Raw genomic sequence first — 21,671 nt, 5'->3', positions numbered from 1 at the left:
CTATATACACGACATCACTTGGTCCCATCATACAGTCACATGGCTTCTCCTACCATTGCTATGCTGATGACACACAGCTCTATCTCTCATTTCAACCAGATGATCCAATGGTAGCTGCACGGATCTCAGGCTGCCTGACGGACATCTCGGCATGGATGAAAGAATATCACCTACAGCTCAACCTGGCAAAGATTGAGCTTCTTGTCCTCCCTGCCACTCCAACTCTACAGTATGATTTCTCCATCCAACTAGGTTTGTCTACAATTACCCCATCAACTTCAGTCAGAAATCTTGGTGTAATCTTTGATGACCAGCTGACCTTCAAAGACCACATTGCAAAATACTGCACGATCTCGCAGGTTTGCATTGCACAACATCAGAAAGATCAGGCCCTTTCTAACGGAGCATGCTACACAACTTCTTGTCCAGGCCCTTGTCATTTCTAGGCTGGACTACTGCAATGCTCTTCTGGCTGGACTTCCATCAAACACAATCTAACCTCTACAAATGATTCAGAATGCAGTGGCACAACTGGTCTTCAAAGAGCCCAAAAGAGCCCATGTTACACCTCTCTTTATCTCCTTGCACTGGCTACCGGTTGTAGCTCGCATCAAGTTCAAGACATTGATGCCTGCATATAGAACAGCCACAAACACAAAAACCCTCTACTTCCACTCACTACTACGAGTCTACATCCCCTCCAGAAGTCTGAAATCTGCTAGTGAGCGACGCCTTGGTGTACCATCACAGAGAGGCTCAAAATCACTTTCCAGAACATTCTCCTTCACCGTTCCTGGCTGGTGGAATGATCTTCCCACCCCTATCTGGAATGCGGAATCCCTGACAATTTTCAAGCGACAGCTGAAAATTCATCTCTTTTGAAGCTACTTGACTTCATCATAAAAAAAATCTTGTCTTTCTTGTTATATATTCCTTCTCTTTCTAGCTTGTGCTTATTTGAACAATGTCTAAAACTTGGTATTACAAGCACTTCCTGTGTCTGTCTGCCTATTTTGGAAGAATCACTTTATGTATCCCCCAATTGTAATTCGCTTTGGATAAAAGGGTCTGAAAAATGACTAAATGTAAATGTAAAAGAAAAGGATTACATGCTAGCAATCTTCATGTGTTAGAAGAGCAAAAAGTTAAGTCCTCAGTGCACTTAAAATGTATGCACTTAAGATTTAAACTCAGAATTGCAAGATTTAAACATGCAATTCTACAGGAAAATACAAAATCACAATATTAACACATAAACACAAAATTCAAAAATAAAATTCCAAAAAAAGACCGAATTGCGATATAAATTAAGAATAGCAAGATTTACATGTAAAGTCAGAATTGTGATATAAACTCAGAATTGTGAGATGTGCAATTTTACAAAAAGTCAGAATTGCGATATAAATTAAGAATAGCAAGATTTCAACTTGTAATTCTAGTAAAATAGTCAGAATGGCAAGATTTAAACTCAGAGTTATGCAATTTTAACTTGCAATTCTAAGAAAAAAGTCAGAATTGTGAGATATAAACTCACAATGGTGAAATTTTAACTTGCGATTCTAAGAAAAAATTATTAATTGCGAGATATGAACTCAGAATTATAAAATTTTAGCTTGCAGTTATAAGAAAAAAGTCAGAATTGCGAGATATAAACTAACAATCAACAAAAATAAAAAAGCAATAATAACAAAAAATACAAAACACAAAGATATATACACAGAATATACAATTAAACAAAATAAACAAATAAAACTACCTTCACATTACTATTAAGTTAATCAATTTACTTTGAGTTTTGTAATAATATTTGTTCCATATTAAGATATAACACTATTTCACAAGAAAACCATTCAATAACTGAATGACTGAATGTGTTCATTAATATGAAATCTCAGTTGTTGATTGGTCTTGCATATTTTGAAGACCAAAATGGCAAGAAAGTAAAATATAAAATTTGTTGAACAACTGAAATGTTTTAAATGCACTGAGCACTTTATTTTTTTCCACTTGTATCAATAAAAGAAAATTGCTAGTATCTTGGTATGTAATCCTTTTCTTATACACAGTGATTGAATTTCAAGTAACTTTTCTGCCATTAAACCCCTTATAAAAGATGCAAACAGATTTTTTCTGTGGATCTGCTTGAGTAGAAACAGAAGATAAAGATTTACTCGCTGTCACGGTGACAGACACAAAGATAGTGAAATACTGAGATGGACTAAATCACTCAACGCCCCTCCGGCTTTTCCCAGAGGTGAACGAACATCATTTCAGGTGATACCAGCTTCTTTCTATTTATACTTTCCTCTGGAGGACAGATTGACGTTCCTGATCAATGACCTGGCAGGACGATCTCTCACGCGACAGACACAAACCCACACCTGCTGGCCTTCACAATGGACCACGGCTGGCCTCCAGCTGCACACTTATTACAGCATCAGCCCTGCCATCATTTCTGCCCACAGTTATTCCCACCGGACACAGATATTGCTCCGAGGTTCAAGACACTTCAAGGAGATTTTTGTCTGAGATGTTTCTCCTATCTATCTATCTATCTATCTATCTATCTATCTATCTATCTATCTATCTATCTATCTATCTATCTATCTATCTTTCTATCTATATATATATATATATATTTTTTTTTTTTTTTTTTTTTACCTGAATACTGAAATACTTTTTTTCTTGTAAAACATACTCTAAAAACTTTTATTGTTTTATTTACATAAAATATATTTTTTACAGTGCATTTTTTTATAATTTTGTATTCATTTGATCGATTACATGTGACATTTTCAATCAGAAATTGCTTGTAAATTGTAAAAAAAAAAAAAAAAAAGCAAAGAAAAAGCAAAGAAATGGCAGGTGAAACATTAAATTAAATGTGATATTTTGATGTAGAGAGGCAGATTTTTTTTTAATTAGTTTTTTATTTAGCAAATGTGCTCCAAATTCTTATTATTAACAATATATGTGTGTGTGTGTGTATATATATATATATATATATCTCATTTTTTATTAATTTTGTATTCATTTTATTAATTAAACACAGTATGTTCCCCTCAGAAATTGCTAGTAAATTTCATAAATAACTTAAAAGAAATGGCAAGTAACGCGTTGAATTAAATGTGAAATTTTGAAGTATAAATACAGTAGTATTCTTCTAATGAAACACTCTAATAAACTGTCTGATTTACTTTACAGTGTGTGTGTGTGTATTATCTATATTACAGTAGAGTGTAAAAACAATAAATGTGGAGCAGCTGAGCTCATTTAATGATAATTTATGAGCATTTATATAAATATGCTCAGGAGACTTTTGAGATGCAATTTTGAGAATTAATGATTCTCTTAAATCCTCTAGAGGAAAAAACGTCGACAGTCACACAATGAGACTCTAGAGCTACACGAGATGAGAAACATCAGAGTCGTTGTTTACATTATCAAACCTTTTTCTCAGAGGTTTGCTCTCCATTTACTCAGTATCCGTCTAGGAGAGATTCTTTGCATGATTCTTCTTTCCCACCACACATCTGACGGGTGATTAACCTGCGTTTGATGAAGCGATGAATTGGACAGATTTACTGCTTTCTCAAGCGTGTCGCCTTAAGCTCTTCCAATGGCACTTATTGTAAATCTGATGTTATTTCACTTGCAAATTCTCATATCCTGCTAATAATACGTTAAAGACAGACGCATTTGCATAACCGGGCGAGACAGGCGGTGTTAAATGCAATAAATTCATCATGAACTCTTTAATGTTTGACCGGCGAACCCGAGAGATTCTGGATCCGAATCAAAACTGATTAGCGCTGACCTTCTCCAGGCCATAACAATGCTAATAACATCCTCTACTTACACCATTATGAAATACAGCACATGTTTATCAGCGAAGACACTTTAATTTAGCGTCTCCTCTCACTTTGAGATCCAAACGTAATCAGCGAGTGGACACTGCCACCTTGAATGCTGAATCCTCACTTTCATTAAGACATGTTCTGCCCCGCAGGCCTTTAATCAAAATCCAGAGGCGGTCAATACTTCATCCAGGATCCTTTATCACAGGAGCAATTACCTTCACGAAGACGGCTATGCGCACATGATGAAACAATTGAGTAGGGCCATTCTGGTGGAGAAAATTGCTCTAAATAAATACACTGATTCATTACGCCACTACTGCACCAATTCAGAGCTCATCTGCCATCTTTGCTGCGTTTAGGACTGGCCTGAGTGATTATGCAACTGCATATAGAGAAATCTGCAGTTCTTCTTGAGTTACAAGCATGCAAACCTTGGATAAACAATATTTTTGGCACTCAGAAAGAACAAAGTATCAAGGTATGCAAAGTGAACGATGTTTGGTTTTTGACTGAAATTTGTGCAATTGTAGCCACATGGAGATCCTCATATCTCTGGAAATGAATCACACAAGGCTTTGAAAATGATGTTTGTTATGAATCAAAATCTAAACAGATATAAGGATATCTGCAGTACATCTTGTAGTTACAAGCATGCAAACTTTGAATAAACTATATTTTTGGCACTCAGAAAGGTATGTCTTTAACATAAAAAAAGTATCAGGGTACCGCGTTAGATTTTTGGCCATTGAAATTTGTGCAATTTTTGCTGCATTGAGATCCTAATGTCTCTGGAAATGAATCATACAGGGCCTTGAAAATGAAGATAACAAAAGAAAAGTTTGTTAAAAACCAAAATCTATACAGATATTGAGATATCTGCAATACTTCTTGAGTAACAAGCATGCAAACTTTGGAAAAATAATATTTTGAACACTCAATATGTTAAGTTCCATGCAGTTTATTAGAAGGAAACGAGATGTATTTATAATTTTAAAATTATTTGTTCCTCAATTTGACACTCTTCTTTAAAAGGAAGAAGAATAAGCTGCATGTAAAGTGATCCACATTTGGTTTTTGACCACTGAAAATGGAAAAAATGCAACAATTTGGCAACATGAAGTCTCTGAGATCCCAATATCTTTGGAAATTGAAGACATAGGGGTTTGAGAATAGAGATACCACAACAAATGTTTGTTAGGAACCAATTGAGTTACAGGCATGTAAATTAAAAAAAAAAAGAATATATATATATTGGTTTTTAAAATGAAGATAACGAAAGAAAAGTGTGCTAAGAACCAAACTCTAAAAGAATGTGATATCTTTAATACTTCTTGAATTATGGGCTTGCAAACATTGGAAAAATAATATTTTTGGCACTTAGTTCTAAGCTTTTGTTTTGATAGAAGGAAATATAATAATATTTATAGTTTCAAGATTATTTGTCCTTCAGACATTTCTCTTTAAAAGAAAAAAAGTATAATCTCTATGTAAAGTGACTCAAATAATTTATTTTAATTATTAATGAAAATTGAAAATGGGAAGAGTGCAATCATTTGCACAAGCAGCAGATGAGATCCCAATATCACTGAAATTGATCTCTAAAAATGAAGACACCAAAAGAAAAAAGTTACAGGCGTAGAGACTTTAGAAAAAGATTATTTTTGGAACTCAGAAAGATACTATAAATCTATAAAACTTATTTTCTACTAGTTGCCAAAGCAGCTTATCTCATTCTGATTTGGTTCAACTTGACATGATACAAAAAAACTTGAAATAATAATTTATAAAACTATATAGACATATAAAACTATTCATAAAAGCAACAACAAAAATACTAAAATTAAAAAATAAATAAAAACGAATTCAGAATATTACTAGAAACAATAATTTTTCTACATTACTGTAAAATACTACAATACATTGCGATACTATAAAAAATATTGTCTCTCAATGATACTAAAAGAGCTCTGATTAAAATATTTCTGCACTAGAATGAATGATTTTTGTGTTTTGTTCAGTGATAATGTTGGCAGGGAAATGAAAAGATCAGTCAGGATCAGTCCTTATTGAGTTTAATCTATGTTAAAACTAAAAGCCTCTCAGAATAATAACGAATCAAGCAGCGTGACTTTAATAAGCATGTGGAGGGTCAGAATCGAGCTGCGCTTCTCTGTCAGACACTTCACAACAGTGACGGCTCAGACTGTGGGTTTAATCAAATGCACTGCTGGAATCTATTGCCGTCGTTACAGAACAAACACCATCAGATCTGAGCATCACTGCGCTGCGATGAAATCCACCCGACTGGACGACGCTAATCAGTGTCCGGACTGAATTACACGCCACACGAGTGACATGATCACGTGGGGCTTTCCGTGTAAAAATAGTCACTTTGAGGAGAAAGATCAGTGATTACATTCCTTAGAGAGAAAGGGAATAGAGATTGAACTATTAATGAGACATGCAGATGCACAATTATCAAATTTTCTAAAGACAACACGTAGGAAAACTCACTGCTGTGAATGTGTGATTCTTTGTTATCTTTTCATTATTTTATTTTATTATGCTGGGGAATGAAATGCAAGGAAAAATGTACAATGCAATAGAAGAACATTTACTCAGTAATGCATAATATGCAAATGATGACCGTTCAAAAACGGGAAAAGTCACTTTTTTTTTTTTTTTCAAAGTTTGCATGTCTGTAACTCAAGGAGTATTAAAGATATCTTAATATCCTTTAATATTCTGGTTCTTAAGAAACTTTTATTTTGTTATCTTCATGTTTAAGGCCCTGCATGATTCATTTCCAGAGATATGGGGATCTCAACACGGCTTCATGTTGCATTTTTCCTATTTCAATAGCTGAAAATCTAATTGTGAGTCACTTTGCATATAGCTGATTCTTTTGTCTATTAAATATATACCTTTCTGAGTGTCAAAATATTATTATACCAAAGTTTGCATGCCTGTAATTTAAGAAATTTAGTTATTAACATACTTTTCTTTTGGCGTCTTCATTTTTGCGCCCCTGTATAGTTCAGTTTCAGAGATATGTGTCTCTCAGTGTGGCTCTGTGGGGAAATTGTTCAGCTGTACACCTTTCAGTGTAGAAGTACAAAGAAGTACAAAACCAAATTACCAAATTACTAATTCAGCGGATCAACCACAGAATAAAAAAAGTACAGAACTGGAAAAAAATATAAACCCAAAGAGCATAAACAAATCATTTGTCGGAAGAATAAATAATGTAGAAAACTAGAAAAAAATCTGACCCCAAACTACATAAACAAATCAGTCAAGCTTCGCAGAAATTGCACGACATCAAAAAAGCCACTACCAGGCTGATGGTAGTGGGCAGATCTTTGTTTGAAATTCATGATAATCTTAACCTAGAGCACACATTTACATATTTATCCCTGTTTGCTCGCAGCGCCCACTTCATATTTATGAATAAATAACAAACGACACACTACAAAAGATGCACCTCGGCAGAAAACACTGAAGAAACACTTATTAACATATAGAGAAAAAATCAAACTTTGCTGATCATTTACTCACACTCAGGCCATCCAAGATGACTTTTTCTTTTTCTTTTCAGTCGAAGAGTAAGGAAGATGAAACCGTGCTCCTTGGTGATTAATATAATGCAAATCAATGGCTACCGTCACTTTGAGAGACAAATAAGCATTTAAGATATACAAAATGTATCCCTGTGGCTCCTGATGATATATTGAGGTCTTATGAAGCTTAGATGCTTCAGTCTGATTTGATGAACCGTTTCATCTAGTTAACCAAAACGAAGCGGTTCAAAAGAACGATTCATTCGAGAAATGGCATCACTCCGGACCGTTTGACTCAGGTTATGAATTTCTCTTTGTTCATGTGTACAGGTGAGCTGATGAAGACTATATAAGCTTTAAACATGCAAAACATTCGCATTTCACATCATTATTGCATGCTTTAATAATGTGATTGTTGCATATGCATTTCATCATTGCATTGAGTAACAATTTATTATAAGGTGTCCTTGTTAAAAGTTACATGTACTTACTATTATACTAACACTAAATTCTGCATAATTACATGCAAATAACTCTAAGCCAAACTCAAATAACAACAACAACCAAATAATAACAACATGTAGCTAAATAATACTCAACACATAAATTAAAAATTACACTGTAACAAGGACACCTTAAAATAAAGTGAAACCTTGCATTGCATAAACAAACTAAAGAACTGAACCAGCTCTTTGAAACCAACTGCCCAAAAGAACAGTTCATGAAAAAAAGAATCAGATTTCACCGTTTGCCTGAGGCTCTGGATTATAATTAATAATGTCATACATAATATTCAGTTTCTTGCGCAGACCAATCGTTTCACTTCATAAGACCTCACTATATCGTCAGCAGCCACGAGTATTAATTTTGTGATGCCTGATATGCTTTTTTTGACTCTCGAGGGCCGGCACCCATTGACTTGCATTATATGAATCACGAGGAGCACAGTTTCAGTTTTTGGATCAAAAGTATCCCAATCTTACTAAAAAGTTTTGAACAACACAAACTGAGGATTTAATACAGATCAAAACCAAGATTGGATTCTGTGATCTAATCCGAATTCAGAATCCTTTTTCTCTTCTTCTTTTGAACCCATTTTGAAGATTTGATCCAATTCGATGGCCAAAATCTGATCAGATTACGTTTGAACAACTGGCCCCAGATTTTCAGATTGCTGAGAAACAAATCCACATAGAATTCAGTGCATTAAAGCACGGACCGAATTCCCTCGTCTGCAATGACGCATCCGGCAAAGCCATTCGATGGACGCTTTCCTTCACGAACCACAGCACTTTAATGCTTTTATAACACACTGCTGTGAAATAACTGTCAACTGTACTTCATAAAGGATAAGGAAACCACATTCATAATCAGAAGCTTTCCTGGACACATCTATTACTTATGAATGTCAGTCTACTGTACTTCATTTAAGAGCAATTCTTGTAAACAGATGCAATCAATAAACAAATATCTGAGAATGATGACAAAAGCGTGACTGTACTGAGAAACAGCAACACATTAAAGATCACAGGCAGCAAAAGACATTATATATATTATTATTTTTTATTTATTTATTTAATTTTTTTAAACTTTTTTTTACTTTCCAAGATGTATTCCTGGTGGCCTCACTGGAGATTTTTACTTGCACTGCCAACATTATAACTGTGAAATTATATTATATTATATTATATTATATTATATTATATTATATTATATTATATTATATTATATTATATTATATTATATTATATTATATTATATTAATCACTTGAATTATATTATTTTAATTCATTAATATAATTTAAATGAATGTTATTCAAATTTGTTATTTACATTTAATTTATTTATTCTATTAGTATTCTATTAATTATAATATAAACATAAAAACCATAACATAACACTATAATTATATTGCAATTTAACATTTTAACTGGTGCTATTTTTTCTGTCATAGTCTTTATTAATATTCTGATTTAATTTTTATTTTATATTTTCATTGTGGTTAAAGTTTTAGTATTTTTATTCTCTCCATTTTTTCAAAATAACAAAATAAAGCAGCATTATAAAGTCTCACTATAAAAAAAACCACGGAAATCTCTGGCTGTAATTCTAACTCTTCTAAACTCTCTGGCTTTCATGAGTCTCAGGGCGGATATTTTTATCAAACAAATGCAGCCTTTATGAGCCAAAATCTTTCAGACCCCAAACTTCTGCAATTTCAGCAAAATACAGCAATGATTCAAGTTCATTCTACACAAAATATGAAGCAATGATCAAGAGCCCATATATAAAACAAAACTCACCAAATACACACTCATCAGGTTTCATCACACAACATACTGAGTGTAGTTCTGCATCAAAAAAACAAACTCTCTCTCTCTCTCTCTCTCTCTCTCTCTCTCTCTCTCTCTCTCTCTCTCTCTCTATACATCAAGAACTGCAAAGGAGTTAATGTTCTGCTGATAAACGATGAAGAGCACAGGAAGACTTCCAAACATACACATCCCTGCATGCTTGTTTATTAAATATTCTGCTTAATTAGTCACACTTACTAAATCAAGCAAGAGCATTACTGTTTCTCACAGTTAGTGAACTAACTAACTGTAACTAACTCATCCTGCATCTACAGGAGCTTCATTATATCAGCATAAACGTCACTGTTTAATCAACTGCAACTTGGGTGGATTTCATCCTAAGTCAAAAGTGAAATAGAAAAAAAATATGTATTTATAAAGGCAGAAACTGATGTTGAACTATTCTTATAAAAACAACATGCATACATTTTTTTGCACAGCATTTAAATCACTTCAGCAAAGATAAATAGGCCATCATTGTGTGCATTAATATAATAACACAGTCCTAAAAATGTTACTTATTTTGATCTCGTGAAGGTTCATTTCAGCCTGCTATTTATAAGCAGAAATTGACTTTGGCATGCATATGATATGCAAAGGTTAGGTTTGGGGGTGTGTGGTAGGTGCGTATTATATGTACACCAAAATCCGTATCATATGCATGCCAACAAAGTGATTATCACATGCATGGAAAAACTGTGCATTGTATGCACGTCAAACACATGTGTATCGTATACACACCAAAGCCAGTTTCTGTGTATACTGTATATGGCAAGAAACAAAAAAGAAAAGAAAGAAAGAAATTCTTGCTATTGAAATGCATTTTCATGAGACCGGGCTTTCTGAAAAAAAGAAAAGAATAAAAAGGCCTAATATTACATAATTAGATAAAGCAAAGTTCAAAAGTATCAATAAGAACCTTGCAATCTGCATTACATTTTTTCCCACAAAATAAGAATTTGTTTTCAAATTATCAGCTTTAATCAAAATGATGTTTTTTAAGGAAAAAGCGAGTCAAAATATGGCTGTATACAAAACAAGCTAAGAATTGTTTATTTGTTTAGTGCTTTTTACAGACAAGAAATTTCAGAAGCATGAAAACGGTTCTTCAAACTGAGAATAAATTAAAACACTGAAGCGGTCCATGACTTCAGGCCAATGTGAGTTTACTTCTGCAAAAACTCCCGTAATAAATAATGGTGTCTACAATGTAAAATAAATCTCTTACTTACATATTTCGTCTGCAGTTTTTTGTTTTATTATGAGGAGAGAACTCCGGCTAAAATGATCATGAAATGATACTGTTAAATTATATTATTAAGTGGTGTGAAGCGTGAATGCTTTGCATGTTTAAAGCATGTAAAGCTCACCTTTTTACATAAATCATGAGAAACCCTAAAAACTAACTGTCCAAAAGAACCAGTTTGCAGAATCAGATTGAAGCTCTGGATTACAGATAATAATGTTGTAAATAATATTCAGTTTCTTGCACAGACCAATCGTTTCACTTCATAAGACCTCAATATATCATCAGGAGACATGGGGACTAATTTTGTGTCTCTGAACGTTTTTTTGTTTTGTTTTTTTGACTCTCACGTGACTTGCATTTTATGAATCACCAAGCTAAAAATCCTCTTTTCTGTTCGACTGAAAACTCATCTACATCTGGGATGGCCTGAGGATGAGTCAATTAACAGCACATTTTCATTTTTGGGGAAGTATGGCTTTAATTTCCACCCCGACTCGCAGCGAGCATCTTCTTGGATCAGGAGCTGATGGATGCTACAGTATACTCGGGCTCTTTCTCCTGCAGATGAAGATGAGGAACTAATGAGAGCCAGTGGGGAAGTCAGAGGAGTAATGAATGTCTTCCTCTGCTCTCTCAGAGACAGCGGCGTCTGCCGAGCTTCATCAGCCCGACAATTCATCTCTGCGGAGAACGAACCGCTGAACGAGCTCAGACCAGTAGAAAACTGAGGGGTTCAAGACATCCACTATTGAAAACCGAGCTCAGGGAAGCTAAGAAACATACAGCAGTTCTTCTGCAGTTATTGGAGAACTGCACAAATTGTTTGTCTGCAGATGCTTTCATATAAAGCAGAAACTGATGTGAAAAGTTTCTGTGTGAGTGCATGCGTACAAACACTTTTTTTATTTTTTTATTTTTTATTTTTTTTACTTCAACATCATTTATGAAAATGTAAAGATGAATAGGCCATTACAACATGCCATAATATAATAACACAGCCCTGCAATTTAACTGAATTCAAAAATATCAATAATATTGTATATTTTAATGTATTTTGTGTGTCTGTGTGTATCTGTGTGTGCGTCTGTGTCTGTGAATCTGTGTGTGTGTGTGTGTGTGTGTGTGTGTGTGTGTGTGTGTGTGTGTGTGTGTGTAAGCTTTAATCAGTATTATTTTATTATCAGTATATTTTATTAATATTTTACATTTTTGTTTTTATATGTTGCTTTCATTTTAATGTGTATAATACATATATTTAATGTGTATAGAAAGCTTTTATTCATTTTCTTTCAGTTTTAGTTGAAGTTATTATTGTACATCAAATTAAAATGAAAAATCTTGCAATCAGTATTCAATATATTTACTTAATAAAATATGGTACTGTTTGTATATTTATTCACATTCAGTTATGAGTAATATATATACATTATACGATATTTTTCAACACATTTTGGCCGATAGTGGATGCCGATACTGATATATTTCCTTTTGTTTGGAAACAACAAGTCTCACCTGTGCAGAAATTATAAGCAAATTATTAATTAATTTTGGTTAGTTTTTAACAAGAACTTATTTGTTAGAATTAAATAAACAATAATGAAGTTCTTTTATAATGATAGCACATTTGAAAATAAAAAAAAACAAAAAATAAACCAAACACCAAAAACTACAATTAATTTATTATTTTCCCAGAAAAATGCAGTGGTAGCCTTAACATTTTGTTTTAAGGTTTAACATTTGTAGGCAGTCTAAAGTAAAATAGTTGTAAAAATTCTGAAAATCTGTCAGAGCACAAAATTTGTTTAAAAATGTAACATTACACATTAATGAATAAATCAGTACATGTATAATTATTTATAAGTGTCATTTTTGTGATTTTTTCATGTCTATTCTATAGCTTCTGACCTTTATATCAAAACATTTTATGACATAAATTACTGCTTCATTTAAATTAGAAACACACAAACACACACACACACACACACACACACACACACACACACACACACACACACACACACACACACACACACACACACACACACACACACACACACACACACACACAGACACACACACACACACACACACACAGAGACACATTAATTAATTAATTAATTAATTAAACACTTAAAAATTTAATAAATAAAAAATACTATTACTTATTATTATATAAAATATGATTTTTATATAATCATTTTTATATTGTAATGTTATGTTATGATAAAATAACAAATTCGTTTTGCACAATAAAAATGAAGCATATTTTAGTATATACAAATATAGATATGCATCAGGTTTTAATAAATATTTTGAATCAGTTTTTATTTTTATATTTTCCATTTGAATTTTTTATTTTAATTATTATTGTTTTCTTTAAGTTTTTATCTAATTTAAGCCTATTCAAGTATTAAAATCTGAGAAATATGATAATGAAATCAGTGAAAATTAAATTTAGTAAAAACTATAATGTATGCATTTGAAATATCACCTTTATTTATCTAGTGCTTTTACAAAAATACAGATTATTTCAAAGCAGCTTTAAAATATCAAAATATGAAACTAGTGTGTCAATAATGCAGAAGGAGAATAGTAAACTCTTCATTTTCTGTTAAAGGCAGTTCATCTTGATTCAGTGATGTCATCATCCAGCTCAGTTCAGTTTAAATAGTATCTGTGCAATCTAAGCAAGTATCTAAGCAAGTTGATTTAAATCATATATAATTTTTTTTATTTGTATTAAAGAAAATACAACTTGACAAAAGAAAATTTTTTGAGAGATTCACTTACACATTCAATTAAAAATTCACTTACACAGGCAATTAAAAAGGGTCACGGGCCTCTTGGAAGTGACGCTTCTCTCTGAAAAATAACAGCAGCGAAAATAGACGAGACGAACAGATGTGAGAGGAGGTCTCAGACATGTCCTCCGTGAAAGAGACAAAAGGAAAAAGTTCATATTTTACAGTGTCCTCTGTTTGGGAACGAGGCACTGGGATGTTCTGACATTTACGGCTCCATCGGCACTAAAACTAGAAACATGCCATTTATAAACCTTCTCTTCGCATGAAAACAACATTCACAACACAGCAACCTACAGCTCGATTTAACCTTCTGAGATCTGACTGAGAAGAGAAGAGAAGAGAAGAGAAGAGAAGAGAAGAGAAGAGAAGAGAAGAGAAGAGAAGAGAAGAGAAGAGAAGAGAAGAGAAGAGGAGAGACGAGAGAAAGAGAATGAGACGAGAAGAGACGAGACGAGACGAGAAGAGAAGTAGAAGAGAAGAGAAGAGAAGAGAAGAGAAGAGAAGAGAAGAGAAGAGAAGAGAAGAGAAGAGACGATGTGAGAAGTGAAGAAAAAAGACAAGAAGCGAAGATATGAGACGAGAACATGTAAAAAAGTGAGGAGATGAGAAAAACAAGAAGATACAAGAATTGAAGATATGAGATGATACTAGAATATATGAGATGAGAAAAACTAGAAAAGATGAAGGAGAATAAAAGAGAAGATACAAGCAGGTATGATAGGATACGAGAAGAAAATTTAAAAAAAAGACAAGATGAAAAAATCATGAGAAGGGTAAAACAAGAGGAGATGAGAAAAACAAGAAGGGAGGTAAAAAAAAGAGAAGAAATGATAAGAGATGATACAAGAAGAGAAGAGTTGAGATCCAGCACAGCTGTAATTTCTGTAAGTTCTTTATGATATATAATACGTGACCATGGAGCACAAAACCATGAGGGTCATTTTATTTATTTTTTTTTTAATTGAGATGTATGCATCATCTGAAAGCTGAATAAATAATCTCTCCATTGATGTGTGGTTTGTTAGGAGGACAATATTTGTCTGAGATACAACTATTTGAAAATCTGGAATCTGAGGGAGCAAAAAAAATCTAAATATTGAGAAAATCATCTTTAAAGTTGTTCAAAATTAAGTTCTTAGCAATGCATATTACTAATCAAAAATTAAGTTTTGATATATTTACGGTAGGAAATTTACTAAATATCTTCATGGAACATGATCTTTACTTAATATCCTAATGATTTTTGCCATAAAAGAGAAATGTATAATTGTGACTCATACAATGTATTGTTGTCTATTGCTACAAATATACCTGTGCTACTGATGACTGCTTCTGTGGTGCAGGGACACATATGATATAATAATTATATAAGTATTATAAAATATAACATATTTACATAATATAACATGGAGACATTAAAATCAATTTTGATGCAAAAATAATGAAAGAGGTTTTTTTTGTCTACGCAGGAGAAGTGTTTGAGAAAGTCCAGTGAGACGCGGATGAGACTGAGCCGTTCTGCTCCCGCTCACCACAGATGATGAAGATTGGAAAACCAACTGAGCAAAGCATCCTGGGAAATCACCTCCAAATTCCCTGTAATAACTGATCCATAACCCAGAGCTAGACATCCATCAGAGGTCCTGATCGCTTTCAGAGGAGCGGCGAAACAGCCACAGCAAACTCAAATACTGCAGTTCACATCATTATAATTAACCCCAAAAGTCAAATGACAATTAATTATGTGTTAATGAGAAAATATTATAGCTTTAAAATATTCAAATGTTTTGAATGCACTTATTTCAATCGGGATGATGTATGAAAGTATGTAGATGTAAAATGCAAGAAAATTTTGGCTGCAAGACTCTTGACTTAAATTTGAACACAAACAAATAGATTTTTAAAATCTAAACAATTTTTAAATCAAGAAATGTTGTGATATAAAAAGGGATAGGAAATATTTAAAAATGTTTTAAATGTAACAATACATTATTATAATAAATAATAATAATAACTAATAATAATAATAATAAATCATTATAATTTAAAATTTCTAACCAAGAGTACATTAACAATGTGGTGAAAGTGAGAGAAATATAATATTTATATAACATAAATAACAATAATTAATCAATTATTATAATTTGAGGAATGTAAATATTTTGAAGTGATTAAATCAAATGCAAATAACCAAACAAGCAGACTCACCTACAGTATAAATATAGTGAAAGAAACTATTATAATATTTTATATATTACACTTAATAAATAAATTAGGATTTTGAAGGAATAGAAACAGTTGGTAAATTTTAAAGTAATTAAATTAATGCAAATGAGCGATACTGATTAATAACCAGATAAACAGATTGTGAATACAAATACAGTGAAAGAAAAAATATTTTAATAATTATATATTTATATATTATATATATTTATTTATGGAGCGTTCATTTGCAAAAACAGGTAACGCCTAATTTCCTAAAATCCTTGTACATTCTAATTAATCTCAATCAAACTGCAAAATTTTGGGTTAAGAAATAACTAAAAATACAGCTTTGCAACAATGATTTTTGAAAATTTGTTATCTGTTATTGCGAATAAACTCTTCATGTGAATATACAGTATGAATATATATATATATATGTGTGTGTGTGTGTGTAATGAATATACATATATATGAATATATATAAATTATTATACTACGTGAATTATTATAATTTATAACTTTGTATTAATAGTAAAAGAAATAAGTATATAATAACTGTATAATAATATTATATATAATATATAATAATAATTGATAAATTGTTATAACAATGACTAAAAAATATTATTAATAATTATAACTATCATTAATAATAATGAACAACAATTTGAGAAATAAAGTATAAAGCAAAGTTTAAAACTCTCTAGGAGTGGTTTGTGTTGGTTGTGTCTGTCGTTTCGGTCTCTTTAATTCCAAGCGTTTCTCTCCAGCAAACGTCTGCTTTAATGGAACTGTCCATCCACAGACGTGCTGATAAAGGCCACAATTTTTCATGTTTCAGCGCTGAAGGTTTTTAGAGGCAGCAATTTCAATGCTAAATAACAATCAAGGCTACAGTGAGCTAAAAACAGTGGCGCTGGCAGCGAACCATCAATTACGCCTGGCCTGCGGGGACGACTTTAGCATTTCTCCAGAGGAATTCTCCAGCTAATGAAAAACATACGGCGAGGTCGAGGAACCAGTGACATTGACGTTACACAGATTATTAAAAACAGCATTTACACAGACTGATTTACATCAGCAATCAAACACACTCAAATTCTCAACCCAATTTAATTACAAAATAAATGTATTATGATCATGCGGTCCTCCTCTACCCTGAGCAGCCGTGCTTCTGCTGCGGATCTGGATGTGGTTCAGGTCTCAGATCTGAAGCTCGTGTCAAGAGAGGCTGAGAGTTTTGGCCACTCTATCAAACAGCTCGAGGAAATCCTCTCGTCTCTTCTCTCTCCTCAGAGCGGCTCCAGTTCATAGCTGAAACACAATCCTCCAAACCTCCACAACTCTCCTGCTTCTACCTGGATGTGTGAAATTGATCCGGCAGTGGCTGAAGACAGCGTTACAGAAACACTGAGCTGATCCAACGCTCCTCTCTGATTCTGAATACTGGATGAGGTTCGGTTGGGTTTGATATTAACCCCAAAATAAAAACTGGGATGCTCGTTAACTTTTCAGAAACATAATTACCACAAAAATCAAAAAACAAATAACTCTAAAAATAATTCAAAAACAAAAATCAAAAAAACCCATTAAAGTAACACTCACATTTTATTTCAATGCAACATTATTTTCATGACAATTCAAAAAAATTCCTCCCCAAACTCTCATTAATGTAATTTGTAAGTGGTCATCCTACTTTTAATTGTTTTCATGACTCTCATTATTCTCAACATTGATTTTCATTAGATTCTCATTTAAATAATACTTTATATATATATATATATATATATATATATATAGATATATATATATATATATATATATATATATATATATATATATATATATATATATATATCATCAGAACTCAAAAGCAGCACAACTGTTTTGATTTATTTTTAGAACAAGTAATTATTATATTGTTTTTGTGATAATTATTCTCAACAGTGATACTCATTAGAATATAATTCATAAAATGCAATATATATATATATATATATATATATATATATATATATATATATATATATATATATATATTAGCATGATGTATGAACACTTTAAATAATTATTTTGTTTGGATTACACTAAATTTGAGGGGTTGCATGTCATTTTCTCCTGATTTTGGGTGAAATATGAGTTATATATAACTATTCCTAAAAGAGCTGCACATACTGTCAGAGCCGTGGCATAGTGGTTAGACACAGGTTTTGGGAAACACAGGTTTAAATCTAGCATTGGTTTTGGTTCTAATCCTCCTCTCTCTGTCCAAATAATCTTTAAATTTATTCTCTCTATAATCTTTAATTATAAAAACAATGCAATTCTCTCTTTTGAAATTTCAGCTTTAAGTGCTGTCAGTCATTGCCAAAAAAGTCTGACATAAAAGGTCGTCAAATATACATAGTCTGTCTTGGCTTCTGCATAAAATCTTACTGTGATCACAATGTACAGTCAACAATCATAAAAACATAACAAAATCATATAGTCCTTAAACTTCATGCATCCTTAAAGGGGTCATCGGATGCATATTTTCCACAAGTTGATATGATTCTTTAGGGTCTTAATAAAAAAGTCTATAGCACACTTTGGTTAAAATTTCTCAAAGTTAGTGTAAAAAACACTATGTTATTATAATAATAATATAATAAGTAATTGTGACTAACTCACAATTCTGACTTTTTTTGGAATTCTTAGTTTATATCTCACAACTTTTTATATCAAACTTTTCCTTTTTTTTTAAATTGTGAGATATAAAATTAGTTTAGCAAGAAACTCAGAATTACAATATATAAACTTAGAACTGCAAGATATAAACTCGCAATTCTGAGAAGAAAAGTCTGAAATGTGAGATACACTATAAACTTAGAATTACGAAAAAAAGAAGTCAGAATTGTGAGGTAAAAAGTTGTGAATACCTTTTTTCAAAGTTTGTATTCCGTGGCGGAAACAAATAAAAACACAATTGCGATATGTTCAATTCAGAGGAATGTGAGATCACTCAGAAACTATTGCAATTCAGAATTTATTCACTTAAATTGTTTTTTTTTTGTTTTTGTTTTTTTCACACAATTCTGACTTTTGGCAAGAATTGCAAATAAATAAATAAATAAATAAAAATAATAATAACAACAACAGAATTGTGAGATAAAATGTTGCAATTTATTTATTTTTTATTCTGTGGCAGAAAAGAACCTTTATCTGCATTTGGTCTCATTCTTTCCATTAAGAAAGAAAGAAAGCCTACATAAAAAACACAAAGTCAAAAGGGTTATTCACACCCTTGGGGTGTGGGGAAGCCACTGTGGGGAAGTCGTGGTATAGTGGTTAGAGAGTTTAACTCCTAAACCTAAGGTTGTGGGTTCGAGTCACGACTGAGGAGCCCTTGAGCAAGGCACCGAACCCCCAACTGCTCCCCGGGCGCCTACCCACTGCTCCGGGTGTGTGTTCACGGTTTTTTGTGTTCACTGCTGTGTGTGTGCACTTTGGATGGGTTAAATGCAGAGCAGCAATTCTGAGTATGGGTCACCATACTTGGCTGTATGTCCAGCCTGATCTCACGGCAATTTGTACATATTTTACGAGTTTGCGAATTCGTACGACCACAGTCGTACAAATTCATATGATTTTTGCCAAATCGTACGTATTTTACGAGTTGCACATTCGTATGAATTTGTACGAATGACCTACACCTAACCCCGCCCCTAAACCTAACCATCACTGGGGTCTAGACAAATCGTATGAAATCGTACGAGTGAGGTCGTACAAATTCGTGCAAATTAGCCACCTCGTAAAATATGTACGAATTGCTGTGAGATAGCGTTGGTATGTCACGTCACACTGACTGTGATTCAGTTACACCAAAAATCCACACAAAGAAACCACTCACAGAAAAGAGAAATCACCACTGAGATCTCTATAACATCAACTGTTTCTCCTTTACTGCAATGAGAGTGAATGGAGACAAATAACTTCTCAAATGTTTATCCTACAAAAATGACCTAATAATCGCTCAGATCATCCAAAGTCTGCAAATCAAGAGTTAGAAACCTTAATATGAACTTAAATGTTTCTTATCAAATTATCTGAACTGCTCCACATTCATTTATGATGACTATTGACTCCATTATTATTTCTCTGCAGGACATTTAGACGAAACATCTGAGCTGGACTCACAGTAGACATCCACCCTCATGGACTTGATGGCCGGTGAACCCAGTCCGTTCTCAGCCTTGCAGTAATAGCGTCCGCCCTGATGTCTCTGGATCTTTGCGATGTGGAGGGTTTCATTGAATACGCTGGAGTCCTGGAATCGGTCTGACACGCTGCCTGCTGTCTTGGTCCATCGAATCTGCATGAGAAAAAAATTGCTTCAATCTCTAATCATACCATTTGACACATTACAGACCATTTAGAGCCTAATGGAGCATTGATGGAACCATATATGCATGTTAATGTTGCATGAACAAGTGCAGAAGCAGCGATGCATGTCTGATGCATGTGAATAATCTAGATCTATGAAGGCCTTTCACGCAGTACAGCTGAAATGGCCTTTTAGAAACAGACTTCAACTCAGCTTTGCTGAACAAACACCACAGATAAAGTCAAGACACTATAGCCAAAATCATTGTTTTTCTTTGTGAACTGGCCAATTATTCCACAACAACACTTCTTCCTACAGAATAGTAAAAAAAAAAACAAACAATTTATTATATTACTACTCAATAACTACTTGCGTCTATAGATTTCTATGACGATACATAACTTTAAAAGTTTTTTCTCCCCCTCAGCAGCACTTACATACACCAAAACTTACAGTTTTATTCCTCTCTATATTCTGAAGGTTTTTACTGAGGGGTTTGTTCATATAACATTAGTTTGACATATATTTAACATTTTATTAAACATGGTGAAAAAGTATTTTTTCTTTCTGTTGACCGTTTTTTTTCTTATTCATGGAGTGATAAAAAGAGAAATTCAGAATCACCTCTGGAAAAACCTTTAATATGTCAACAAGAATTTCAACCAATGTTCAAACTACTGGAAAGAAAAAAAAATCCAAAATACACATTTAAGTGTTTGTTTATTGCACTCGATCTATTTGCGCCTATAGGCTAGATTTTAATTCCAATGCATACTTTTTGAAAGTTTTTTCCCTACTTCAGCAGCTCTTACATACACCAAATTTTAGAGTTTGATTCCTCTCTGTATTCTGAAGATTTTCACTGAGGGTTTTTTTCATATAACATTAAATTTATATATATTTAACATTTTCCTTCTAAAAACATAGCTGAAAAGCTTTTTTTCTGTCTGCCTCTGGTATTTTCTGATTTATGGAATGATAGAAAGAGAAATCCAAAATCCCTTCTATAAAAAACTTTTACTCTAATATATCAACAAAATCAAACAAGAATTTTAAACCAATGTTTAGATGTCTGTTCTGTAAATTTAAAGCAAATTAGTGCATATTCCATTAGCTAATGACTCATTTGCATATATAAACATAACATTTCAGAAAATCTGTAATACAAAACAATTGCCTTATTGTACAGTGTTTATTTAACTAGGGAAAGTACTGAGACATCTATTCATTAAAATGTGTACCCTGTTCTCCTGTAGTGTCTTGCTATTTTGTGCAT

General features: G+C 32.7%; 1 protein-coding gene across 4 annotated transcripts in view; it reads right to left on the bottom strand.

The window, feature by feature from the left end:
• Window positions 1-21,671, bottom strand: part of LOC109076428 (MAM domain-containing glycosylphosphatidylinositol anchor protein 2-like) — a 156,156-nt gene that overhangs the window by 72,982 nt on the left and 61,503 nt on the right. For all 4 annotated transcript variants that reach the window (XM_042746467.1, XM_042746469.1, XM_042746468.1 and 1 more), the window contains exon 3: window positions 20,209-20,383. In XM_042746467.1, the coding sequence (XP_042602401.1) occupies window positions 20,209-20,383 (175 nt within the window). The remainder of the gene's footprint in view (window positions 1-20,208; window positions 20,384-21,671) is intronic.

The sequence above is a fragment of the Cyprinus carpio genome, chromosome B20 (assembly GCF_018340385.1).
Source record: "Cyprinus carpio isolate SPL01 chromosome B20, ASM1834038v1, whole genome shotgun sequence".
In the NCBI taxonomy this organism is placed as follows: Eukaryota; Metazoa; Chordata; class Actinopteri; order Cypriniformes; family Cyprinidae; genus Cyprinus; species Cyprinus carpio.
The sequence above is the reverse complement of the archived record's forward strand: the minus strand, read 5'-3'. Positions and strand labels throughout refer to the sequence as shown.